This window comes from Archocentrus centrarchus, chromosome 24 (assembly GCF_007364275.1).
Source record: "Archocentrus centrarchus isolate MPI-CPG fArcCen1 chromosome 24, fArcCen1, whole genome shotgun sequence".
Lineage (NCBI taxonomy): Eukaryota > Metazoa > Chordata > Actinopteri > Cichliformes > Cichlidae > Archocentrus > Archocentrus centrarchus.
Genome location: NC_044369.1, coordinates 14,061,181 through 14,087,853, shown reverse-complemented (window position 1 = coordinate 14,087,853; position 26,673 = coordinate 14,061,181). Strand labels below are relative to the sequence as shown.

The window sequence follows — 26,673 nt, the reverse complement described above, 5'->3', positions numbered from 1 at the left end:
CCACACAGCAAAACCAAATAGCACACATTTTCTTAAACTCTAAAATATACAAACAAGAGAAAGGCTTATCCAAACTTTCTCAACATTAAAATATGACATTTGTTTGTAAAGTTGCATTTAAGACCCCAAACACTGACTTCATAATTTTAACAAAGGTACGCCTCATATACAAAAACTACCAAGTGCAAGTAACAAACAATATTTACATCATGCGTATTAAAAACAAAAACAAAACAAAAAAAAAAAACACGCAATAAAGGAGAGTAGCAAAAGAAACTGATGAAGAAACTTGGCAAAACGTCCTAATGTGGTCCATTTTGGGTGCCTTTACGTGCGGCTCAGGAGGTCTGAAAGCTTGTTGATGTATTCAATGGTGTATTTGAGCGTCTGTATCTTGGTCAGGGGCTGGCCTCTCTTGCTGTAGTCCGGCGGCAGGTAGTCACGTAGCTGGTGTAGAGCCTCTGCAAGGCTCCTCATCCGCATCTTCTCCCGCTCGCTGGCCTTCATGCGTCTTTTGGTGGACATCTTTGGCTTGCTTTGCCTTTGCGCCAGTGGGGGATTACCTTCTCGCCCCGTGAAGGTAAAGGAGAACTCCTTGATCTCCTGATGCTGGCTGGAGTAGCACATCTCTGGTGAAGAGCACACGGAGTCCCTCGGGGACTCCGGTGAGTTGAGTTGACGTGACTCTTGGTTTTCTGCAAAGGCGCGCTCATGGCACTTCCACTCAGACAATATTTTAGCGGTAACCACCTCCAGGTCCATGTTAGAAATCCAGACGACCATGCAGCAAGGATGTCATTCAGGGTTTCTGCTGACAGGCTGTGTGAAAGTGATTTGGCCAGAGCGTTTTTATACAGAAGCTGATCTCCGGAGGTTTAAAGGTTCACAGCTGTGGCGACAAAAAAAAAAAAAAAAAAAAAAGTTCAAAGAAACTCGCAAGTGTCAAAACGCGACCTTCCCAGAGGACACGGTTCGTTAGTCTATCACTGGGGTGTGAATAAGGCTAAACAGAGGGATAATGTGATAGAAAGAAAAATAATTAGATTTCTTTACTCTTTAAAGTCTGCCTGACGACAATTATCAGTTTGATGTGATTTGTCTAATGAAGGATGCTAATTCACCTGAGATCTAAACACCTCACCGGCAAGGCTGGCCTGCGTGTGTCTTCAGAGTGGAAGTTAAACAATACAGACCAGAATAAACTTTGTAAAAATATAACCTTGCAGAGCCAAACTGTTGTCCTGTCCTGTCTGGAAATTATTAACGGTTACTGTTCGTGTATTTAAACTTTCCTTTAACTGTGTACAAATCCCACTAACCATACTTTACCACACCAGCTGGACCTGACAAACTGGTACTTTGTCTCTAAGCTCTTATTCTAATTAAAAAACAAAACAAAACACAGATTAAAGAGCCAGTGCTATAGGCCAAAGATGCTATTTGGGTAGAGGATGCAGCTGTCACCAAGCTCCTGCCAGACCTTTCATGTCTGAAAAGGTGTGAGGCCTCACTCAGGATCAAGGGGACCAACCATGGTGGGTTGTAAAAAGCCAATGGCTCAGCCTCCTCTGTGCCTCCTGTCAGCTGCACAGTCTCCTCCCAGTAGCTGTCAAACACCAGTGGGGGAAAAAATGAAGCCATGTGGTGCCATCAGTGGGTATTAAACACTTAACCTCTGCTAATCCACCACCTCTCTATGGTGTATTAAAACTGAATCTCATTCATGATTAGTGTTAAATATTTAAAACTTTATTTGTGCATAGTGGTCCCCTCTGTTTTACAGAAAGCTTCATTCACAGTCACAGCAACATTATGGCAAATCTATTCACTTTTCTTGATTTAAAAGACTGAAAATGTCAGTAACCCAAAGATATTATGATTATTATAATTTTGAGACCACGAAAAGCATAATTAAGATGCTGAAATCATTAAAAAAAAACAAAAAAAACAAACAAAGTATGGATGCTTGTTTCCACCACTAAAAAAAAAAAAAAAAAAAAAAAAAGAATATTTTTCACCATAAGTCTCAACTTGCATTTTCACATTATTTTCTCAGTTTGGAGTTATTTTCTCTGATGTTTGAGTTAATATGCTAAAATTTTGAGATAGTAACCAGAAATTGTGACTGTGGCAAAAAAAAAGAAAAGAAAAAAAGTTTACTTTTTTTTTTTTGGCTTCAGTGGCAGAAACAAGGCTCCATATTTAGGTCAGATTCTGCTGAGTGCCTTTTTACTGCAGAACTGCAACAGTGTAATTTTTCAAGCCACAGGTCAGAATTTTTGGTTACTACCTCAAACGTCTGAGAAAATACAGTGAAATTTGAAGTTATTAAGTTCAAATTTTGAAATAATTTCAAATTATGGATGGCAAAAAGATTTTTTCAGTGGTGGACACAACAAGCTTTCATAAAAATGTGGCCTATTAGCTTGAAAAATGACTGTGTTGCAGGTAAAAGGCACTCAGCAGAATCTCAGCTAAGTATGGAGGCTTGTTTCTGCCACTGAAAACATTTTTTGCCATCTGTAAGTCAATTTTGCGTTGCTACCTCAAAATTAGGTATCGCAATGTTTTGAGTTAGTAACTCAAACTTATGAGAAAAAAATAACTAAAAATTGACAATAACTTGAAATTTCGAGATAATGATCTGAAATTTCGACTTATGGATGGCAAATTTTTTTTCCCCAGTGGCAGCAAAAAAAAAATAAAAAAGCTTCCATACCTTGAGCTCATGTTATGTGTATTTGAAAAGTCAAGATGAAACTTTCATGGTTAAAACAACAGCAGCTTACATGTTTTTGTCGTTCATCGTGTAATCATGCTGATTACTTCTGAAACTTCAGCCTCAGTCTCTCTGCCAGCGGCAGTGGACTCTCGCTACAAATCACTGAGTCGTCGCTCTCTAACACAGTGACAGGCGATGCTGGAATGGGAAGGAACCTGTCGCCATCCACACCAGCTGCCGGGACCTCCTGGCAGTTGTTTTTAGTTGATCCAGGTGTGCTGTTTTCAAAATGTTCACTTTGGCTCTGAGGTTTTTGTCTCGGTAAATGAAGGCTCTGAGCAGTTTTTGCTGTTGGTTTGGTCGCTGCATCTGAATAAACTGGTTTCAGCGGGAAGTCTGAAACAAAGCTGCCTTGGAGTTTGTGTATAGGCTTGGTTTTTGTCAGTCTTTGAGGTCCAGACTGCTGGTTCTCCACGTCACTGTCTTCGCTGGATGAACACACGCTCATACACACACTCTTTTTGATGGTCTGCGGTATGCTCTTGTCCTTCCTGTCACTTGGACCTGGGTTGGGGTGACACCTCTGTGGTGGGACAGTCAATGATTGAATACCTGTCCTGACAAATTTGTATTTGTGAGGCACCTTTTTGGAGTTGTTAAATTTTTCTGTCATTTTGCTTTGAGCTTGTGCTGCAGGCTGTAATGCATTTTCTACACGTTGGCTTTTTTCTGCGAATGCTTCATTTTTCTCGACAGCAGATTCTTTCCCTGACAAATCACTGCGACACTCTCTGGAAACATGTCCACTGGGTTTTGACTTGACTGCATCATTGCATACCTGATTCACAGTTTTGGCTGTATTCCTCATGAGTATCCGGTCCCTTAAAGGACACTCTGAGTAACAGAGCTCTGGAGCAGATCTGGAGTCTGCTGATTTGACATCACTTGAGGTTTTCTGCTCTGTTTCACTGTCTGTGGTTTTATTTAGCTCGGGCCCGGTGGGGTGGCTTGTAGCTGCTTGTTGAGATGGAGAAGATGTGAAGGACAAAGCATCCCAGTCAATATCACTGAGGTGTAGCGCTTCAATTACAACAGAGACAGAAGGTGATGCAACGGCCTCTGAGTCAGCAGGAGACAGAGGAGTGTTGGGGCAATCTTTCAGGCTGGAGCAATCATCTTTTCCTCTTTTATTCTGCATATGGCTCACTGGTGTGTCCAAAATCACCACTTCTGATTCATCTGTGCTTACAAACATAGGGAGCAGCTTTGGCTGTTGAGCAGTACCATTCGATGAAGAGGAACTCTGAAGGGTCATCTGAGCCAAGAGGTCTGATAAACCATCGGACGGCTTCTCCTTTTTACTTTTTGGCTTCTTTTCTGTAGAGGAGACAGGTTGTCAGAAAAAGATCATCTGAAGTTTTCCTGTATATTAGGAATTAAATCTATACAGTAGTGATGATTTGTGTGTGTGCAATGCTCAGTCTGCATAAAGTGAAAAGCAGAGCCTATGAGACAGGCACATCCCAACTGAATCAAAGCCTCTGGCATGAACCAGTTGAGCATCAAACTACATTTTCATGTATCACAGCTTCTTTTGATAAACAGTCTTGAAAAACAAGTTATAGTTGCAGGAGCCTTTGATCAGGATGGCCTCATCAGCACAGAGCTTCTCAAAATGTGAGGAAACTTTTGTTTAAAAAAAATGTTTTTTTTTTTAGCTATATTTAAAGTAATATTTCATTCTATGTATGTGGGCTAATTTAAAGTGAATATCATGAATCACTGTCTTACTGTTGGTCTTGCTCTCTTCAGCCAGAGCTTTGTCTCTGAGGTACATCTCTACCAGCTCTGGGTATGCCAAACAAAACAGGGACTCCTCCTCCACCGTCCTCACCTCATGCTGTTCCTCTGCAGGCCGATCCTCAGGAAACACAAAATGTTCTGCAGAAACCAACTACCAGATTAGCTTTATTTTATATATATATATATATATATATATATATATATATTCACTGGTGTTATTTATCATAAATACTTCCTCTCATATAGAGCAATCTCAGTTAGCTGACTGAGACTTTCTCAGGCCACTCACATCAGACGGGCTTGTTAGTTAAAGGGGCTTTAATATGACAGATTTGCCAGCTCAGAGAGGAAGCCACTTTAGCACCTAGTGTCTGTTGTGACTGATCTATCACCTCTGAACCCCACCTCACAGCCAGTCACTAACAGACAACTCGGTGACGAGCACCCTGCACCCCTACCTCCACTAAACACAGCAGTCCTCTCACTTGAATCAGGTTTGGATTCTTGACTATCACTTATGTGAACGATGCTTTTTTTCACCATTAGATTTAAACTGACCTGGTGTTCTCCAGATGACTTCAAAGCAAGCAATGCCATTCCTCACTCTTGGTTTAAATATTCTTTTGTGGGGGAAAAAAAAAAAAGGTTGTACATTAATAATATAAAGCCTTTATAATAACAATACCATCAAAGTGATAACTTAAGTGCCCACTTAAAACTGTAAGACTATACCGGATAGGCTCAGTTTGGGAGGACATGTCTGTTCCATATTTTCTGTTCATCAGCTCGGCATAGGTCATCAAGACTAACACCTTTTCGCTGGTGTAGTGCCTCGGCCACTCCATCTTGTCATAAGCAAATTTCTAGAAAAACAGAGCACAAATGTTCCCATGCAGCCTGCTGAACAGATGACCTCACACTTAATAATTTACAAACTCATCACCTGCATCAGCAGCATATTCGGCTTTCTCCTCTTGAAATGCGACACAGGCTTATCTTTGGAAACCAGAAACTCACAAATGATCTGCAAGACAAGGTTTAAGTATTAAAAATGACTCAGAGTATCCTTACAGTTATTAATTAATAAAAAAAAAAAAAAAAAAAAAATCAAACTGTACCTCCGTAAAAGGGAAATGCTGGTTTGCACGTGTTTTCCTGCAAAAAAGAAGGTCCGTTTAGTCGGAATAGTTATTAAATGGTGGAAAATGGGATTCTACAGCCTTTTTTGGCATTCTGGATTGCCTTTAATTTTCCAAAAGTATTTCATCTCTAATCACTGAAGACAAAATATTTATATTATTTAACATTTACCTTGGCATTACTCTAAAATGGTACCAATTTATCAACTCACATCTATTAGGATCACTTGTTATATCACTTTATGAAACTGACTTAACATGATGACTGAAACACTTTGCTGCTTAACTTCCTTTTGATATGTTGACTTGCACTTTTCATGCCATTCCCGTTTTGATTTTCACCTTTTTGTATGTATGTGATGAAATTAAGCTGTTATTTAATTCACCTCCTGATGTTTGCCTCAAAAGACAAGGCCTGGCGGGTCTGTTCGTAGCGGTGCCAGTCACATGGACACTGGTAATCAAAGTCCTGAGGTTGACAGAAGTGCTTACTGCTGCAGAGCACACATCCGCGGGACTCATGAGTCTTCGCGGAGCCTGATAATAAGAGGATAAAAGTCAGTGAGGCAACTGAGATGCTGAAATCTCTCACGTATGTGCATCTTTTGACGTGACAGTTTAAATGGCTTTGAATTAGCCACAGGATCAGGAGCTGGGGTCAGAGTTCAAAGTAGGGCACCACTCACCAGGATGTCGACACAAGTTGCAGTGAGGAACTTTCTTTACGCCTCCTTCAGACACTTCTGTGGTCTCTTCCTTCCACTGCATGAACCTGTGGTTATCAGAAAGAGCACAAACACAACCTTTAACACAGTGTGTGGAGAGAGGGAAACTGTTTAGCGGGTTAAAAAATAAAAGTCAAGAAAATCATCATGCGTACAGTGTGAGTTTGTGTTTTCTACCTCTGTATGAGTGTTTGTCCTTTCAGCATCTGAATAAGCCTCAGGGCCTGCTCTTTGCCCACACCTGGTATGCCCTTATGTAAACAGGAAAATATGTAGTCAACATAAAGCATTCATTCTAGAGATGTTCGTTTTGATTTCAGATTAAGGGGTCCTCCCTACCTTGGGAATATAATCACAACCAAGGAGAATGGCCAGACCAACAAGATTCTCTCTGGACAGATTTAATTCTGTTTGTACTCGAGAAGTCTGGTAACAGTCCACCTGAGGGTCCTGTGGGATAGAAAATAGGCAGGCCAGTGAATAATAGCTTCAAGGCTGCAGGATTTGGATTTATCTGTCATTTATTTATTAACCACACAAAGTCTGCAATGTGACAAAACAAACACATGTAGCCACATCTTGTAACTCCAAAGATGTTTCTTTTTAAAGATTAACATCCACAGACATACTTTACTGCTCATATTGAAGTTCCTGTACACAGTTCGGGCTCCATACAAGAAAGCATCTCCATCATTAGTGATGCAGCCGTCCACCAGGCCCTGTGAGTCCAGGTAAGCACACATAGCCTCAGCCTCTCCAGCAGCTGTGACCCACGGCACACCCAGGTAGTCCAGCATCTCTGCGCACTACAGAGAGGAGAGTGCAATGAGCTGTTAGGTAACACTCCTCTCGCAGCCGGCTGCACATTGAGACCACGGTTGCTAGTCCAAATCAGAGGACTACTCGTGTTAATGAAAATCAACTCAATCTTAAAGATAAGATTGGAAAGAGGTGTTCTTGGTGTTCTGATAAAGTTCCTTTTGAGTTATTGATCCCAGGAGTTCAAATATGTGACCTCTCTTTACAGCTTAACTGTGAAAAGTAAAACAATACTGCTCCTTGATTTAAAAAGAAAAAAAGAAACAGTCATAAATTTGCTATTTTTTATTGTAAATTTGGCATTTTTTTCTCTAATTTTAACAGTTTCTTTCTCATCAGCTGGCTATTTTTATTATTTTTAGTAAATCTAAACTTTCCCCCTGTACATTTGACAATTTCTTTCTAAACATTTTCACATTATTTATAAACTTGCCTTTTTTCTTGTAAGTTTGCCAGTTTCTTTCTCATAAGTTTGCAATTTTTCTCTTAAATGTAGGTGTTTTTGCTCTAAGCTGGACATGTTTTCCCCTTGTAAATTTGCTGTTTTTTTCCTTATAAATCTGACAAATGTTTGTAGTAAAGTTGCCAGTTTGTCTCTTCAATTTTTGCCAGTTTCTTTCTTATTAATTTGTCTATTCTTCCCCTCTAAATTTGAGTTTTTTTTTCTAGAACATTTGACATATTTTTAATCTAATTTTTTTTTCTCTTGAGTTTATCAGTTTGTTTCTCATAAATGTATCTATTTTCCCCTAAATTTTCCATTTTTTCCCTATTTATTTTTTATAAATATGACATCATTTTAGAGACAGATTGAAAAGTGTGCTGGGGTAACCTCACGTTTTTTTCTGAGCAGGAGACAGCAGACCTACCTCTCTGAGCACAGCTTTAAAGCGCCCCCTGCCGGTGCCTGCTGCAGACTTTGGGGCAGAGCTCTTTTTGAAGCCTCCATATCTTGTTTCTGTCCTCTTGCTCATTGTTTCTGCTTTAATTTTTGGAGCTTCTCCTTCCATGACAAAGACGAGCTTCACCCCCATCAGTGTGAGGGACGACACCCTGAAAAATAAATTCCTGGGCACAGCGTACAGGAAGAAAAGCTTTTAAATATCAGCTCACCTAAAGCCAACATCACGAGAAGCGGATTATGAAGATATTACCTCAGATGGGGCTTCGTGACTCTCCCCATCATCGCTTGGACGTGCTGGGCCTCGCACACCCATAAACTCAGGTCGACTGCCAGCGTCTTTCCGCTCAAACTGTACAGCGGCACCGACTCACGAACCGGCTCCACGACAGACCACAAATCCTGGACACCCATATTTACACCCAAGTGGATTTTAACTGATTAAGCACTGAGAAAATGTGTAAAAACGCCAATGCTACAACAACACAAACAGCTCAACAAGTTAAGATTTTCAAACAGTGGCGCCGTTGGGCCGCGTCCCGTTTTGTTAAAGGTCTCCGTGCTGCGGTGCCTTGTTTCTGTGTTAATTGGCTCTGCGTTGAAAACAAAGGGAATGGGAGGTCTGCATGGTATTTAAATCTTGATAGGCTTTATGTGCATCAAACAGAGCAATTTCACTTTCAATAAACAAATTATAAAAGACAAAGTGACAAGCAAGGAAACGACCTTCACAGAGTTGGACGAAGCCCGACAGGTTAAACTAGACGTCATAATAATGCGCCTTCAAATCCTCGTTACTATGGATACGAGGCTCCGTTTCCCTTGTGATGTTGTTTTCTATCTCTCCTTTCAGCCATGGACTCAAAAATACTCATTAAAATTGTGGGTCTGATTAAAGACTGCAGTTTCCATGTTGCCAAAAGTATCGCCGAGGTAAACTAATATAGTTCTGTTGGTTTATTTCCGCTCACCTCTTGACCTTTCACCCTTAGCTGTCCACTCTGCCTGTCCACAGGGACTGAAACGGCAGTTTCCTGAGACGTTTCTGGATCCAGAAATTAGGCCACTGTTTGAACTTGAGTGGGACACGTATCTGTGCAACAAGAAGAGGGTAGGTGACAAAGTGTTTGCTTTATAAGAGCTATTCTGAACTTCTTAAATTTTCCCCTTGGATAAATACTGTCCTTATTTAAAAATGATTTATAACAGACTAAACCAAACACTGAAACTAATAAAAGCTAAACTAAACATTTCCAGGCAATAAAAACTAAATTAAAGAGTAATTCCATGTTAGTACATCAAATGCCCCCCACATGACCATCTCATATTTGCCAGGGGAAAAAAACCCCATATATATATATATATATATATATATATAAAAAACATTTCTTAATAGGAACTACATAGAGCATCACAGTCATATTTTTTAAACAAAAAACCTTTAAAGCAAGAAGCTATGGCAGGTTTTATTATTTATTTTTTTAGGGGACATCCATTATCTGCTTGAGCCACCCATCATTTCTGTTTTGCTTCAAAGAAGCCAGACTTTCTTGTAATTTTTTTAAGTCGTCTTGAGCAATAGTTTGATTTGTGAGAGTACTCAGTGAGAGTAAAAGGGAAGGTTTATAAGATGAAATGTGATATACGGTTTGGAGATAATAGCACTGACAAAAAGGCAGAAGACAGAGCTGGAGGTGGCGGAGCTGAAGATGCTCAGATTTTAGTTGGGAGTGACCAGAATGGACAGGATTAGAAATGAGTATATTAGGACAGTCCAGGTTGAGCAGTTTGGAGATACAGTTAGAGAGGCAAGGCTGATACTAAAAAAGGATACTAAATATAGAGCTGCCAGGCAGGAGGTAAAGACAAAACCTCACAGAAGATTCATGGATGTAGTGATGGAGGACCTGCACAGGGATAGTGTGACAGAGGAGGATGCAGATGATCCACTATGGTGACCTATAAACAGAGCACCTGAAAAAAGAAGAAGCAGGTGTTGAGCAATAGTTGTCTAGGCTTTCTGAAGGTCTTAATTTAAAGGTGGTTTGAAAAACGATCCAAAATATAAAACCAAACAGAATCCAACTGACAGGGAACACACAGAGGAAGACAACAAGGACAAAAGGAAGACTGAAGCCGTATGTCACAAATACAGACACAGAAGGCAATCAGGGGAAGTGGAAACAGCTGGGTAATGAAACACAGGTGATCAGAATCAGACAACCAGACAGGGGGAGGGAAGCAGAGCCAGACACAAAACACAGGAGACAACTATTACCAAAATCAAACAGGAGACCACACACACACACACACACACACACACACACACACACAGAGCAACTTTACTCTGAGGGAAACTTTGGGGAAGGCCCAGAAATTAACTTAAAACTAAACTCCAAGAACCCCCTCCCAGAATATTTATGGAAACAAACAAACAAAGGTCAACCAAGCAATAATAATAAAAACTAAAAGTATGGAAATAACTAACAAAAATCTCCCAAATAGTCACAAAATTCAAGAACTCTAACTACACAAATGCAAGGAGAAAAGAAGTGACAGGTCTCATAAAATCTGTCTACAGATGAACAGTATGTGAAAGTCATGGTCTTAAGATACAGGATAAAATCCATCAAAGACCTGGCACAGGACCTGAGACATGCATCTGGCCCTTCGGTTGATCCATCTACTGTTCGCTGAAGCCTCATCAGAAATGGTCTCAGTGGAAGGGTCACTGTCAAGAAGCCACTCTCAAGGAAAGGAAACAAGGTGGCTCAAGACTTTTTGCACAGTACTATATTTGATTTAGGCCCTCCAGAGTTTTTAGAGTAAATATCTTTGGCCGCCATACATTATTTAAGTATTAGTACAAGATTTCAAACATTTATATTGGGAAAATGAGAGAGAACACCATCACAATATTTGGATATAATATTATCACACTGAATTTAGATAAAAATGTTTTTGTTTTCCACATTCAAGGTTTAATATCTGTGAAACCACTCACCTGTTTTAGACTGCTGTAAAGAATATTATGTGCCTTATGTGTCTTAGATGTCAGTCATTCAAATATTTTAAGCATCCATCATTCTGTGTTAACTTGAGCTCCATATTCATAGAGCCGTTGTACCCTTTTAGAGACTGAGGAAGCATGGGGATTTTTAGAGAGGAAGTAGGTGTCTCCTGGTGTCCTAATGGTCTGCTCCACCCAGTTACTGCAGTATAGAAATAGACTGTACAGACAAATGTTGCATTTCTTTATGTCATTAGTTAATGTGGAAAGTTATTTGTAAATGTAGTGGAATATAAACTGCAGTCCTTCCTTTGAAATACAAACATTCAGTCATTGCTCCACAGCATCATCTAAAATGAGTGATCGCGTTATAAATAGTGGAGGTGAATGTGTGGACGGCAGCAGGTTTCTGAGGGTTCTTGATGCTCTAAACCTACACAGTGAAATACTGCTGTGATTTATGACGATACAGCTATTCTGAAACGCTGAATCACAGCACGTTCATTGTTCCAAACTTGTGATTCAAGGAGCTGCGTGGTGAAGTGTGGCAGTACTCCAGCAGCCTGATGTGCTTTCTGAACGGCCGTCTCCTCGGTGATGAAAAGGATCTCACCAGCTGGGCCAAGAAACAGTGGAGTTTCACTTTTGCTCGGCCACTAGCTTTCTACATGGCTCTTGCTGAGGATTACTACACCAAACACCTCCAGAAAACTGGGGCAAGTCAGCACAAATACAGTCACTTAAATATTGAATAAAGGTAAAAAAATGTGCCACATGCATAGACATCTTATTTTCATTCTGTAGTAGGAATCAAGGAGGAAATCTTTCAGCACCATATATTATTTAGTTGTTATTTAATTGGTAAAAAAAAAAAAAAAAAGTAGTTTATTAACTATGTTTTGCTTGTGATTATTTAAGGTAATGAATATGAAGATTTGCAAACCATCTAGCTCTCAGTCAGAATATTACCTAATCAGTTAATTTAACCCTCCTTCCAAAGATTTTGGGGTGCAGTGCATAACTTACGTAAAAACTAAATGCAATGATTTGAAAACAAATATTTATATCCTATATTCTATTAAATTATCAAAAAGTGATCATCAAAAAGAATTAAAATGTTATTGTTACTTGAAAAATATATGTGATGCCAGCATTGTGTTTGAAAAGAAAAAAAAAAAAGCCCCCAGGGTGTATAAATAGTCCCGTGTTCTTTGTGCACCCTCATGTTCCTCGCAGTTTTCTAAGCTTACATCCTTCTTTTTCACTGTTTGTTTCCTTGGGCCTCTTGAGTTTAGTTAGTTCTTTCATCTGTTTGGATTACATGGTTTATCCTGCCAGTACTGTGCAGCTCCTTTTAATCATATCTGTTATCAGTGAAACTCTGAGCCCATCCAGGGTTTATGCATTTTGCATTTGGGTCAGTTTCTTACTACATAAAATATGGGTTCATGAGATTTGCAAATCATTACATTCTGTTTTTCCTTATATTTTACACAACCTCTCAACTTTTTTGGGAATTGGATTGTATATCATATTTGGGCAACTGAGCTACAAACATTATCCAAATATCACTGAAAGCAGCATGTTTGTTCATGGCCTATCCATGGTTTGTCTATGCTTGCATTTCTCAGTTGTCAAACTTCATGTACTTCAGCATATCTATCTCCTCAACATACTTCTGTTCTTTCACTGTAGCATCAGTTTGTCTTCATGGACATTGAGATAGCAGGAGAAGCTGTGGGGAGGTTACTGTTTGAGGTGAGGCAGCTCTAACACATAAAGCATAGGCGACTTTAAAACATCCTTTACGACAGTCAGACTGAGCGTTAGACCGGCATGTAAGAAAGTATTTGATCAGCGCAAATGTGATCAGAGCACATTGTCTTTCCTCTCCTCAGCTCTTCTCAGATGTTTGTCCAAAGACATCCAAGAACTTTGAGGCTCTGTGCACAGGAGAGGAAGGACTGTCCCAGGGTGGCTTCCCACTGTGCTACAAAGGCTCTCTGTTTCATCGGATTGTGCCCAGTGGCTGGGTGCAAGGTGGAGGTACTGAGCAGGCCAACACAAATGCACTATGTAGTTTTCACATGACTCATTAAAAATCTAATACATGTCCAAACGAATATATGGTGTGACATCACGCTTAAATATACGTAGGTGCAAGAAATTTCATGATCTTTAATACATCTGGCAGAGCCATGAAAATGTTGATATATTATTTAGGCAGTTTAGTTTTAATGGAGTGCAGTTGAGTGATTTGAACTTTTATTTATATATATATATATATATATATATATATATATATATATATATATATATATATATATATATATATATATATATATATATATATATATATATATATATATATATATTATTTTATTTTATTTTTTTTTTTTTTTTTTTGTGGTTGTTCCTGTAAATTTTGCAGATATTTCTCCAGAGAGGAAGGGAAATGGAGGCGAGTCAATCTATGGGCCAATGTTTGAAGGTATGCTCTACAGTGTTATGGTTAAAATATACTACATAAGTATACTATTGGACCTGCTATGATGTATGGTTTGAAGACAGAGGCACTAACAGATGGGAGACAGAGCTGGAAGTGGTGGAGTATAGGATATTAAGATTTTTGTTGGGAGTGACCTGAATGGACAAGATTAGAAATTAATGTATCAGAGGGACAGCTCAAGTTGATACATTGGACAAAGGATGCTGAATATGGAACTGCCAGGCAGGAGGAAAAGCGGAAGACCACAGAGTTTCATGGATGTAGTGATGGAGGGCATGCAGAGGGTGGGTGTGACAGAGGAGGATGAGATGGAGACAGATGATTCACTAAGGCGATCCATAAAGGGAGCAGCTGAAAGAAGTACAAGAAGACAACTTATTGATAAATTGATTGACTTGGGCTTCCTCTGTATTCACCTGAACTTACATGTGTCTCCCCGTCTTTTAGATGAGAGTTTTGCCATTTCCCACTCTAAGCGCGGCATTCTGGGAATGGCTAATAAGGGTCCACACACCAATGGATCCCAGTTCTACATCACCTTACAGCCAACTCCATGGATGGACAAGACCTATGTCGCCTTTGGGTTTGTGTGTTTGACTTAAGTAGAAAGACATCTTTTTAATTCCCATGTCATCTACCCTCTCAGTTCTCACATGGTTTTCAGAAATAAAGTTGAATCCCTTTTTTTCTCTTTTGCAGTCAAGTTGTTGAGGGTGTTGATGTCCTGAGGAGGTTGGAAGAAGCTCCAACTTGCAACGAAAAACCCAAGTATGAGTGTAAAATTACAGCCTGTGGGGTGTTTAAACCTCAACTCCTAAGCATTAATGATTGATGACTTTTTAAATGTTTTTTTTTTTCTCCACATTTTTTGATACAGTAAAATAACCATCATATGCATGTTTTATGTTCACATTTATTTTTAAATTTTTTGTTTTAAATGATGTTTAAGTAAAGCAGTTTTATTCTTTTTGAGGAATTACACACCACCTCATCTGCATGTGTGTTGACAGATTTAAACCTGTTAGGGTGCATTTGTTATAATTTTTATATTATTTATCTTCTACAATTGATTTATAACCAAAATCCTGTGAAATCTGCTTTTTAGTAAAGTGCACAGCATCCTCAGAGTAAAAAGGTGTCACTTGAGCTGATTACCCCTCCCTTTTTACATAGCATATTCAAAGTGAAAACACTTTTATAACTGGAAATGTGGATTGAAGAGACTGATAAGAACAAATAAATAGATGAAAACATGTGATAATCATACCTTTAGTATGTTTATTTAAAAAAAAATGTCTTCATAAGGTGTTGGGCCTCCTGTCTAACTCATACTTTCAAAGTCTCCTTTCATGTTTTAATCAGATTGAGATATGGTGATTATGCAGGTCACTTTCATACTCATCACACAGTTCAGGTCAACAGATAAGAATTGTGTATTTATTGATCTATGAGATACATTTTCACTGAAGCCCAAAGATCACTATCAGACAGAGCAGCTGGAATAAGCTAAGTTTTAGCATTTTTTGGGGGGTTGTAAAAGGCAAAATGCAGGTGTGCAAAAACTATTGTATAATGGCATAAAAACAAATAAGCTTCTATTTATGCTTAAAAGAATATGGTAAAATTGCATTCAAATAAAGGATACAAAAGTACAGTATATCTGTCCCTCATGCATAATTTTATACAAGGACAGATAAATGCTCCTACCTACACATTTAATTTTGCTGTTAGGGCTGGATCAGGTGACCCCAAACCAATCTGTAGTTATGCCACAACTTAAAAAAAAAAAAAAAAAAGCAACACTTTTCGATTTGACTCTACATCATGTAAATGTCCAAAGTCTCAGTCAACATGTCCATCAAAGCCTCATCAGCCAAATTGTGAAAACTAAACTAAATGAGACTAAAACTAAGGATTTTCTCTCTGTCATTGTATTTTATTTGAGATGTTTTCCAAGTCACATCCGGGATCAACACTGAACCCCTTCTTCTTTGCAGTGGTGATGAACGGGCTGACAGATGAGGTCAGACAGGAGTCTCCGTGGACTATTATGTTTGCAGACAACATTGTGATCTGTAGTGAGAGTAGGGAGCAGAAGGAAGATTTGTTAAATTTATGACATTTTAGAACCACAATGATGAAATTTTCTTATTTATTTATTTTAAATCAAACTCTGAAGGCCGTTTTGAGTATACTTGTGCAAATCAATCAAATGAAAAGCAGCTCGGACCAACAAATAGCCAAATAACTTCTTAGGGGTTTCTCCCTAATATTATGAGGTATTAAATTTCACTATAAGCAGCCTTGCGATGACTGTTTATATCATTAAAACTGAACTATACAATAGTACTACTATGACCACTAAGGGACGTCTGGTGCTTCAAGGCCCTCTCGTGGGTCAGTCCCGCCTGTGGGTGTGAGGTTTTGGGCCACAGGTGTACTTCTATCCGTGGTTATCAAGTTTTGTCTCAGCCAATCAGAAGTGCGGTCTCCTCCTCGCTTTAAGACACCTTCCTCCGCTTCCTGCCTTCGACGTGTGTGCACCTCCGGTCCACTTCTTGATGTTTCTCACCCCTCCCAGAGAGCTGCCACATGACCTGTCAAGTAGGAAGTGTCGAAGCTACAGAGCAGCAGCAGAGACAGCAGCGGCCATCAACACAGTGAGGTAGCTGTGAAATCTCCGGAGTCTAATTCTCGACGTTTCTCGCAAGATACGTTTTCCACCTCTACCTCCATCTCTGTTGAAGCAGGCTCAGCAATAAGTTGTCCGTAGTCATGTACGTGAAGGTGGTGTTTTTTGCGGTAGCTCTGGCTCTGATTGGCGCGGCAGCCGCGACGGACTCAGGTAAGTTTTCGCGACCTCTCGTCGCCAAGCTAGCAGCTAGCTACAGCACCGCTCTTAGCCAGACATCTCCCCCCTCCACCCCGGTAAATAGATCTCTATCTGCCTGCCTGTGTGGCTCCATTTTCGGTCACCGCAGGGCCAACTTAAACGTGGCTTCTCTTACTTTAATAGCGGCCTTTTACCTTTTCCCCCCTCAGATTTACGTAAAAATAACACCCCCTCCTCCCCACACACACATTTCTGGCAGTTTTGTGTCCACGCTGGGAACTCAGGACTCCAGGACTAGCTAACTTGTTATAGTCTGTTTATTTATGCCACAGTGAGATTTCTGAGAAGAGTTGTGAAGGCTCCTTCAACCCAAACAGTCACATCTATCTGAGCAGTTTGTTATGAGACAGCCTTACAGTATAAACGCTTCTGTTTTGCCACATTTTGACATTTTGGCGTCTTGCTTTGATTATCTGTGCTGCAAGATTTTAAATCTGTAAATTAGCAACCTTCTGGAGATCTGTGTTTTTTTTCTTTTGTTTTTTGTTTTTTCTGCTGCATGCAGGAAGTTGCCTTTAATTACAAATTACCATAACTAAATCTACTTATTTCTTTGCAGATAAGTGTGCCCTGCAGGAATTATGTGAAGCTTGTGAGGGCTTCTCTGAATGCCGGTGGGCTAATTGCTCAAGTGAGTATCTGTCTTGAATTTGTGGAGCATGAGGGCACAGGTTTGTGTGTCCTAAGTTGTCCAGAAGCCTGGGGTTGATACTATGCATGATTTCCAGTATGGGGTGGGGTGGGGGCTGTACTGTATGGCAGCAGCTGCTGACTTTTAGATGATGTCATCCCTGTTTTCCTAAAGCCCAAGCAGCACCTTAATGTGGTATCACCAGCTGGTTCCAGCGGATCTAAGCAGGCTGGTTTGGGAACTAAATTATGGGTGCAAGCCAAGGTTAGAGGTAAATTCTACTACTGAGGCATTAAGTTAATTGTGGAGGATAGAAGGGCTTTCTTTCCTCTGGGAATTTGGGTTTCATTTCAGTTCTGGTTGTGGTTTCGATGCCTTACATCTCTGTGCTGCTGTTTTCTAATTTCATAGTCCAATCGGATATCTGTCCAAACCTGAGTCTGCTCTGACACATCCCTGATTTATGCACTTTTGCATTGCAGTTTGGAAATATGCTGCCCTAATGTGAAAGTCTGCTGGTTGTGATGTGAAATATGCTTCATTCAGTTATAAGGGTCTGCCAATAAAACAACAACAAAAAAAAAAAAAACCCTGAATGACACATTGTTTCCTGAGTTGACCGACCAACGGCTTTTCACTCTTTGCGTCCTCCCCCTGTGGTTTGGCATGTTCGTGGGGTTTTTTTTTTTTTTTCTTTTTCTTTTTCTGCTCTTACCAGGAAATAAGGTTACAGGTTTTATGGGTAAAGTGGAGATCAGGGTAGTGTGAGCTTGTATTTTAAAACATGTTTTTTACACAGTTTGAATATGCAGATAGGAGTAAAATTACAGGCTTGTGTCATTGTTGTCTTAAAGCGTACTACTTCTTAAATGAGTGTTGGAGGCTCGCTAGGGGGATATTAATCACCCTAGAGGGCCTTATTATAGGTGTGTACAGTGTGTGCAGAGCGACACAGCACAGGTCTCTGGTGATTTGTGAAGATGATGAACAGTAGAGAAAGCGAGGGGATGTGTGGCAGGAAGCCTGCAACTTCCTTGTGCAGAGGAACTGAAAGGAGGAGTGAATAATGGCACAAGTGGAGGAAAGAACTTGCAGATTGGATAAAAGATTTTTTTTTTTTGTGTAAATCATAATTTGAGCCTCGAGTGAAAGTTTGAAGCAAAAGTATCTGGTGAGCCCATCTTAAGTGTCATCTACCTTTTTAGGCTCAATCAGTTTAAGATATCTGTGTAATCTCAACTGTGTCACAGGTTGGGCCATTAGATCCAAAATATAACAGATAAATTTGGTAAGACGGGGGCAGATGTTCGACCTCTCGTGGGAATTGACCTTTTTGACATTCTTTCCGGGAGAAACTGTATTCAGATTTGTTGATCCCACACCCTCCTGCTTTGTCTCTAAAGGAAAAATTATAATACACACCACCTGATGATTTGTTGGGTGGTTGAACAGGACAGGTGGGGTGGCGGTTACGTGTCTCTTTTCAGATGACTGGTTTGGTAGGTTTCCCAAGGGAGAAGTCTTTCTAGGTTTACAGTTTCATTTTACTCACACAAGGACAGGAAAATTCACAACTCACGGACACAATAGCCCTAAATCCCAAAGTACATCAAGATATGTGCCCTGTTAGATTTCTAGTCATTTTTAGTTTTAATTTTACAAAGATTTGCAATAGCAGTTGTTTCCCCCTCTATCTAAATGAGATAAGGACTCTTGTTGAATCATGTATTGTGTACTTGACCTTGTGTACACGCTCGTGAATGAATCAGCTCTTCAAAATGAACTGAGCAAAAAAACGGAAAGATCATCTCTGGACACGTCCAAGTTGGCTTTTGTGAAATGCAGCATAATCGCGCTGCTGTAACGAGTGAACGCCTACTACATTGTCATGACTAGATTTATCTTTGGTTTAGGGATTTTGTGTAAACAGGCCTTTGGCGTCATTTCCCTGCTGCGTGGTGTTTAAAAGCTTGAAAGTTTACATGTGTACAGCACTACTCCATAGTGCCTTTTAAGTACAGGTTGAGACAAGGCTATTTTCTGTGGTATGCCTGAGGCCCCATGCTGCTTTCTTTCACTGACATCAATTTGTGGACGTACCGCATGGTGATGATAATGGCGCCATCTTGGAAGAAGAGTGTGTCCTACCTTTCACAGCTGGCTGTAAGATAACATCTTTGACCTATTTGAGAGTGAAAGGAGAAGGAAAGGGGAAAAAAACCAAAAAAAAAAACACCTGCTCTTCCCACATGGTTCAACATACGTTGCCTGTTGGGTCAGGTCACACACAAGGTGTGAAATATAAGGCGAACAGACAATTTCGAATTTACTTGCTCGTGGGCTTCTTGAAAATCACAGCTGGTAAGGCAGTGAGTCATTAAGTTTCCAGCTTAAAGTAGCAGGATGTGCATTAAAAACAGGGAAGAGCTGCATTTTTTTGTGTGCCGTGGCACAAGTGAAGACTTAACGGAATAACTACCAAATACTCCAACAATCACATTAGCAGTCTATGTAGAAACATTGTATCATGAACTCCACAGACCAGTTATTATGATGGAGAAGCTGTTTGTTTGTCTTATATCGAAGGCCAGTGCACAAAGATGCACAACTTGACGCACAAACCGTAAAATAAGCAGTGGAAAACGCAGCTAGTGAGTCATTTTTGACTTAATGCAACCAAAAGATGCTTTCAGCAAACTGCTTCAAACTCACCTCATGCTGAAAGTTGATTTATCTTTAATTTATGGGTAGCCACCTGGTGAGGGCTATAAGGCTTGGTTGTTCTGGATTACTGTGTAACAAGCAAAGAAGGCTTATGATGATGCTTTACAGCACCAGGTGCTGTGCAGTGAATAGAAAATGTTCCCTTTATGATGTTCCTGTAATCAGGATGGTAACGTCTCCATATGCTCATAAACCGATTTGAGAGGGATTTCGCAAAAATACGAGGTCGAGGGTAATCGTTGTCTTTTCCCGTCACCAGATTTTACTGTGACTGCAGCTTATTGTAAATTAGTCCTGAAGGTGAAAAGACATTTCCTGTAAAGACGGTGTTAAAAATTGGTGTTCTGAAGAGGTCCGAGACAAGTGATAGCAAAGTGCACTCATGCTGTTACTCAATAACTGTTTTTATGTCCAGTAAGTTTCCTGTTCTGATAAATGAAAGCCCTGCTTAGCTCATGGGTCGGCAGCCTTTACTGTCAAACGAGCCATATTTGTGTCTAAATAGGTGGCTACTTATTTAAGCTTTTTGTTATATACTGGTTGTGCTTAACAAAAGAATTTCCCAACTTTGGGATACATTTCCAACATTACTTTTTTTTTTTTTTTTTTTTTTTTAAATTATCTATGGCTGGGGAGACTAAACATTTGTGTGTGCATCCATTGATGTGGTCTGCATAATTAAAATGGTTATGAGTGAGATTCTTGTGTAATAGGGATGCAAGTGGCCCCCACCACACACACAACTACACCCCTGTGGCTTTTATTGTATTTAACATGAAATGAAAAAGAAATTAAAGCTGCTTCTCATAATTGGGTGACTTGAGGATAAATGGAAAAAGAAGATGTTTCTGTTTTTTCTCTTAAACCTTAGGAAATAAAATACTGTCATATGAGGAAGCAAATGATTCAATTTCTTACATTTGTCAGCCAGCATTTTATGCCAGGAAAAATACACTTTAAGCAGACCGGTCATTCAGCTCGAATACATCATATACTTCTGGAGTTTAATTGAACACAAATCAATTAATAATTTCCACCAGTCAATTCCTGCAAGCAGAGTTCTGAGCTGTGGCTGTCGGTTCAAAAGCTTTTAGTAAAATGTGGTTCGTGCTGAAGAGCAGCAGCAGTGAAATGTGTGGCATTAAACTGTTGTGGAGAGAATGTATAGTCACAAGGTGCTGCTGACAGCAGTGACTCATTGTCACGTCACTGTGACACAGGCTGAGCGGTGCTGCTGGAGAAACTCGCACAAATCGACTGAATTCGTGGAATTTCGTTTGGCTCGTGTTAATGAAGTCTGTAAATCAGTAAAGTCTGCAGCTTGACTTGCTGTCCAAGTATTTGGGACAAGCAAGACTTCATGGCAGGGCAAAGTCCCCTTCTGTCGTGGTTAATAAGTAATCAGATTATTTGTTAAAATATCATACAACTAGATGACCAAACTGTGACTCAGCAGTCTGAAAAACATAAACAGTTGAAGTTGTCTTGGCTTAAAACAATGATGGAATATAACTTTTTACTCAGTTCTTACTGATAAATAGTTATTTACTTAATGATCTTACTTTATTCTGCCTTATATTGCAGAGGGAAATGTTTTGTCTCCACTCTTTTGACAAATGAACAAATTTCACAAATGAACTTCCAACAATGTTGGGAAATGCACACATGTAGCACACACCACTTTAGAGGTGTTCTCACTAATGGAGATGCTCAGACTGGTTAAGGCGAGGATGCTGCCTGAGTAGAGCATGCATGAGGGAGAAAACATGATACCCACTCACTAGCTGTGAAGTTTCACAGTGATTACCTGCTATAGTCTTGCATGGGCACAAGCAGACATTAGACGGACTTGACTGTGTAATGTCTGAGCCGATTGAGTCGGATATTCACGGGCGCACACGCAGCTCTGTCAGGGAATGTCTGGAAATGTTTGGGGCCAAAGTCCGCTTCAGTTACTGGTAATGACTTGAAACACAAAATCATGAGCAGTTTATAAAATGTATTGAATTGTGAGAGACTAAGTGTTGCAAGTTTATATATTAATATATTATAATTACTTGCAGCAAAAAGACTCCTGGTTGGCTGGGAATTTGTGTTTAGCACAAAAGGTGGGGAATTCCCAGGTTACATCAGCCAAACTATTAAGCAAGAAATATAAGAGCCATAGCTTAAGTAGAATAATAAAATGTATATGACAAGAGAAAATAGCTCAATGAGGCAAAATTTATGCAAAAGGAGAACAAACAGTGAAATTAATTAAATAACCTCAAACATTTAAATGAAGTAATGGAATGCCATGGAAGAGAGCGTGCTTCACTGCCTGTCCAGTGAGCGGTGCAGAGGGTGGTCCAGTTTATCTGGGATGGATAACACTTCCCCTCCACCTCAGCCACAGTTATTTGGGTACTGGGTTCACAGGCTCATCAGCCGGTGGAGGAATTCAAACAGCAACGACAGTGACAACAGAATTCCCGCGGCATGTGGTATGGATCCATTCCTACAGTTAGAGCTTTAATATCCAGACCACGGAAACATACTTTCACATTCAAAAATCAGGGATGGCTCCATTTTTTAATTTTTTTTTTCATCCATAAATGGTGTCTGTGTGGGTTTCTTTAATTACTTTGTTGTCCTTGCACAATCTAAAGATTGTTGTTCAGTTAAGTGGTGATCCTAAATTGGCCGTAGGTCTGGATGTGAGCGTGTGAATGGCTATCTGTCTCTGTTATTCCTGTAATAGACTGGTGTACCCTGCTTCTTGCCCTGTGACAGCTGGAATAGGCTCAAGCCCCCCATGAGTTTAGTTGCATAGGTGGTAGTGAAATACTTGGAGTCAACAGGTGATAGGTTTTTTTTTTTTGTTTTTTTTTTTTTTTTTTTCCTTCTCAGTCTTTAGTTTGCATTCTTTTCTTTTAACTAAAAGATCTGAATGTTGCTGTCGTCCCTGTAAAAGTATTCGATTCTTTGAAATAAATAAATGAAAGCAGCCAAAATGGCACGACATGCTCAGCTTTAAAAGAAACAAACAAAAATAAACAGAAGTGTTATTAATGGGAGTGCAGAATGTAAGACACCATCCTCTAACTGCAGGAAGTGGGCCGTGTGAACGATGACTCCGGAGGAGATAAGGAATCAGAATTTCTTCACTGCAGATCACGCTGCTTAAGAACACACACACACACACACACACACACACACAGATCATTGTGTGAAGCGGTGTGCTCTGTGCACAAATGCGTCTTCTTTTTTTGATGGAGGACAAGTGGATGTTTTGGAGTAATTTGAGTGTTTTTATTGCTTATGGCCTGCTATTTGTTATCTGTATAATGTGGGTAACTTCAGTAAGTAACCATAGTTGACACGGTTTCCAGTTTAAGCACTTGTGTAAATGTAATTAATGTAAGTTATCAATTAGACATCTAAAATGTTTGGTTTTTTTGTTTTCTTTTTCAGCAAATGTTGGCTGTCACAATCTGACTGTTATAGGGAATGACACCGCCTGTAGCAACATTAGCTGCACCGGTAAGTTTAGAAGTAAACTATGCTTGTAAATACCAGAGTGCAAATTAACATTTTACATTAACATGATGTTTTAGGCTCAAAGAGAGTCAGCAGATTCTGTATTTGTGTACCAAAAATGTATATCTTCTTCAAATTAAAGAGATAATTGTCTGCAGATTCTGTTTGGATCTAGCTTACTAAGGTGTGTTAATGTCTAAGTCTCTGGGTCTTTCCCTTGTTTGTCTTTGCTTATGTCCAAAAACTTGTCTGGGTTTGTAATGTTTAAAGACTGTGGTGTAATTTATGGGCATAACCTTCTCTTGCTTTCCTCTTTACTTCCTGTCTTGGTTCCCTGTCCAGCTACACCGACTCCAACTGTCTCACTGGTCACTAATTCGACCGCACCCACTACGGTCTCCCATATCTCTGTAACCACCTCTAACAGCACCACAGGTAACCGTTCCCTAAAATCCTCAGCTTTTTTTTTTTTTGGTTACAAATCAATTTGTAACCATTTTCAAATGGGACTCCAGTCAACCACAGTGACAGCCATTATCCACAAATGGAGAACACTGGGAACAGTGGTGAACCGTGCTAAGAGCAGCCAGCCCAAATTACTGGTGAATTCTGAAATTTGCTCTTTACCAGGAAATCTTGAAGGAGAGTCTGCCCATTAGCTTAAGTGCCCTTAGGTTATGCAGGAGGACAGTGATCTGAAACACACCAGCAAGTGGGTGGATGGACCACCCTCGTCCCCTAAAATATATTTGAAAACGGATTAATTTCCCCACAAAATACCCTTTTTAAGGACAAAGTTTTTCATCAAATGACTGACAAGTACAGACATCATTTAAAGGCACCACACCTCCAATTCCCAGCCAACTTCACTGTGACCAGCTGATGTTATTTTAGAAAAGAACTTGAATCATATGAAGCATAAAATCAGATTTCAGTGAGTCCAAACCACTAACTGCGCTTCAAATGGGTGGAATCAACATTTAAACTGTATCAGCTGGTGCATCAAGTGCATGCTCTGCTCAATTCAAGCATGTGACTGATACAAAACACAACATGGTAATTCCTGATGCCAGGCGGCAGTGTTGTTGTAAACTGAAAATTAAAGTCCATTTATCTCCTTAATGCTAGCAGGTAATTACTAGTATTATTTATTTCTTTATTGCATTTCTCAACACACTCACTGAACGCCCTGACAGATCCACGAGTTTTAAAACTTATGCTCCTCCCTCGCTCTTTATCATCACTATTTGTGATCTTGTAGAATGGAAAAATGGCTCATCCAGCCAGAAACATGTGTGTTTATAGTGTAGCTAAACAAAGTGTAACTATAGCATTAAATTAGGACGGGTGTCACCAGATCAACCAGGAATGAAATCTTAAGGATTACAACCTGAAACTAATCACATAACCAGCTTGCATAGAGGCTAATGGTTGGATTTTTACTCTGATTCTACTGCAGCCAATAAAACCACTACCACCGTTGCACCGACTCAGCACACCAACAGCTCGACCACTACTTCAGGTAAGTTTAACACATGACGGACTGTTCTTGAATTTGTCCTGTAATGGACAGAAACGACAATGACTGATCTGTTGTCCTTTGCGCTTTTATTTCAGCTGCAACCAACACGACAGTTACCCCAACACCTGCCCCTCACAAGAACTCGACTTTCGACGCTGCAAGCTTCATCGGTGGAATAGTGCTGGTCCTGGGCCTGCAAGCCGTCATCTTCTTCCTCTACAAATTCTGCAAGTCCAAGGACCGCAACTACCACACCCTTTGAAATGGCCGCACCTTGAGATCCGCATCACTCGACCTATCCTCAGCAACTAGACCCCTCCAGAGAAAGCTCCCCGATAAGCACGCACTCATTAGAGTGATCTCAAACAGTGTTTCCAAGCAGGTTTCTGATTTCTTATATATATATATTTTTTTTAAACTCTTTCATCTTTCAGGCACTTGCGGTTTTAGCCTGTATTAGTGCTGCTGTTGTAGTCTGTAAAAAAAGGCACCCACGCATGCCTGTATGTATGATAAATCAGCAGCCAAACAGATCCTCGGTGATGAGGCATTCAGGCCCTGAGCATATGGATTACATCATCCGGTAGCTACTCCCACCTCCATCATGCAATTAGTCATTTCTGCAAAGACCGTTTCCCAGCAAATCAGTGAGGTCGGGTGTGGGGGGGGGGTTGCTTGTTATTTACAGCCCTTCGTCTCATGCCGTCGACAATTTAAATATATCACATAGGAGTTAAAGAATTAGTCATGTATAAAGAGCGGCTCAGGAGTCGTACAGCTGCAAACATCATCTTGATTTGGAAACACTGTTTGAGTTCACAACTGTTCTTTAACGTCTTGACTTGAATGATTCAGTTTTGCTTTTGGCCTGTTAAATTGTGGTTTCCTCCCTCTGTGCAGCTGTATTATGTATATGTGTTTATAGATGACGTTAAAGAGGCAAGGACACTTACAAAAAGGGATAAAAGCAGAATTAAATCATTTAATGTCAGGACTAAAAAAAACAAAACACAAAAAAAACAGGCATATTTATTGATGGGTGTCTCTAGTAAGATTTAGGAGTGCTGTGTGTTTTCTCCTGCTGAATTCCCCCACCTCAATACAAGATGTTAAAGCGCCAGCTGCTAGTGGGGCAGCTCAGTGCAATAAATCATGAATCTCCTTCATTTCACAGCCATTAATCTCCCAAGTTTCTGAACTTAACCGACATCAAATCATACCCACTCGGGTTCCTAACGTAGAGCTGTCCCTTTCTTTCTGTGGAGTAAGTTGAAAGGGTGAAAAATGAATGATTGTAGAATATTTAAATGTATAAAATGGAGAATGCGGAGGATTTAAAAAAAAAAAAAAAAAAAAAAATGGCAGCCACATTTCTTGATATGAACAGTGAGAGCAGTGAAGTGCCTTTAATGTCCTGTATGACTTAAAGAGAAGGAGGATGAGTGTTGCCATTAGTTCATGAGAGAGGAAACTGTATCGCTGCGCAGATATTGGTGAGAACCATCATATCCCAGCTGGACTGAAGAGCCTTTTATTGTTGGTGAAGACTTTAGGTGGCGATCAGTCAAGACTGTTTTCCTTGTAGGTGCAGCAGATACTCCGTGCAAGAGACCTGCAGTTACCTCACTGGTGACTTTGTAGAAATTACTCAGAGGTACTCTAGCATCTAATCTACCATCTAAAATTCCTCCCACGTCACAATTTTTCAAGTTTAAACAGTGAGCTGAGGGGAAGTTTTGGATGGGTGTTAGAAATC

General features: G+C 40.0%; 4 protein-coding genes across 5 annotated transcripts; 2 read left to right on the top strand and 2 right to left on the bottom strand.

The window, feature by feature from the left end:
- Positions 1-105: 105 nt before the first annotated feature.
- Positions 106-2,857, bottom strand: msgn1 (mesogenin 1). Its single transcript, XM_030721481.1, has 2 exons — positions 2,790-2,857; positions 106-889 (listed from the first exon to the last, which is right to left on the bottom strand). The coding sequence occupies exon 2, from the start codon at positions 781-783 to the stop codon at positions 328-330; it is 456 nt and encodes a 151-aa protein (XP_030577341.1). The 5' UTR covers positions 784-889; positions 2,790-2,857; the 3' UTR covers positions 106-327.
- gen1 (GEN1 Holliday junction 5' flap endonuclease) lies at positions 2,684-8,712 on the bottom strand. The gene is made up of 13 exons (XM_030721479.1): positions 8,363-8,712; positions 8,078-8,276; positions 7,019-7,195; positions 6,729-6,839; positions 6,567-6,640; positions 6,351-6,436; positions 6,051-6,201; positions 5,644-5,680; positions 5,469-5,549; positions 5,258-5,388; positions 5,084-5,145; positions 4,514-4,663; positions 2,684-4,099 (listed from the first exon to the last, which is right to left on the bottom strand). The coding sequence occupies exons 1-13, from the start codon at positions 8,521-8,523 to the stop codon at positions 2,823-2,825; spliced, it is 2,697 nt and encodes an 898-aa protein (XP_030577339.1). The 5' UTR covers positions 8,524-8,712; the 3' UTR covers positions 2,684-2,822.
- A 68-nt stretch (positions 8,713-8,780) lies between these two features.
- ppil6 (peptidylprolyl isomerase (cyclophilin)-like 6) lies at positions 8,781-14,846 on the top strand. The gene is made up of 8 exons (XM_030721480.1): positions 8,781-9,042; positions 9,125-9,220; positions 11,647-11,835; positions 12,815-12,877; positions 13,018-13,165; positions 13,551-13,610; positions 14,076-14,211; positions 14,328-14,846. Exons 1-8 carry the CDS (start codon positions 8,965-8,967, stop codon positions 14,458-14,460), a joined length of 903 nt encoding a protein of 300 aa, XP_030577340.1. The 5' UTR covers positions 8,781-8,964; the 3' UTR covers positions 14,461-14,846.
- Positions 14,847-16,133: 1,287 nt separating this feature from the next.
- cd164 (CD164 molecule, sialomucin) lies at positions 16,134-26,297 on the top strand. 2 transcript variants are annotated; one of them, XM_030721086.1, is made up of 6 exons: positions 16,141-16,473; positions 17,081-17,152; positions 23,330-23,398; positions 23,738-23,830; positions 24,855-24,917; positions 25,013-26,297. In XM_030721086.1, exons 1-6 carry the CDS (start codon positions 16,404-16,406, stop codon positions 25,177-25,179), a joined length of 534 nt encoding a protein of 177 aa, XP_030576946.1. In that variant the 5' UTR covers positions 16,141-16,403; the 3' UTR covers positions 25,180-26,297. The 2 variants fall into 2 exon arrangements, with proteins under 2 accessions (XP_030576947.1, XP_030576946.1); XM_030721087.1 differs by lacking the exon at positions 23,738-23,830 and having other exon boundaries at positions 16,134-16,473.
- The last annotated feature ends 376 nt before the right edge of the window (positions 26,298-26,673 follow it).

Coding starts and splice junctions, on each gene's coding strand:
- msgn1 (XM_030721481.1), bottom strand. CDS start 783: ATGGTCGTCTGGATTTCTAACATGGACCTGGAGGTGGTTACCGCTAAA.
- gen1 (XM_030721479.1), bottom strand. CDS start 8,523: ATGGGTGTCCAGGATTTGTGGTCTGTCGTGGAGCCGGTTCGTGAGTCG. Junction 8,277..8,362: donor GTCACGAAGCCCCATCTGAG/GTAATATCTTCA, acceptor CGCTGTGCCCAG/GAATTTATTTTTCAGGGTGT. Junction 6,840..7,018: donor ACTTCAATATGAGCAGTAAA/GTATGTCTGTGG, acceptor TCTATCCCACAG/GACCCTCAGGTGGACTGTTA.
- ppil6 (XM_030721480.1), top strand. CDS start 8,965: ATGGACTCAAAAATACTCATTAAAATTGTGGGTCTGATTAAAGACTGC. Junction 9,221..11,646: donor ATCTGTGCAACAAGAAGAGG/GTAGGTGACAAA, acceptor TTGTGATTCAAG/GAGCTGCGTGGTGAAGTGTG. Junction 13,611..14,075: donor CTATGGGCCAATGTTTGAAG/GTATGCTCTACA, acceptor CCCGTCTTTTAG/ATGAGAGTTTTGCCATTTCC.
- cd164 (XM_030721086.1), top strand. CDS start 16,404: ATGTACGTGAAGGTGGTGTTTTTTGCGGTAGCTCTGGCTCTGATTGGC. Junction 23,399..23,737: donor TAGCAACATTAGCTGCACCG/GTAAGTTTAGAA, acceptor TTCCCTGTCCAG/CTACACCGACTCCAACTGTC. Junction 23,831..24,854: donor CACCTCTAACAGCACCACAG/GTAACCGTTCCC, acceptor ATTCTACTGCAG/CCAATAAAACCACTACCACC.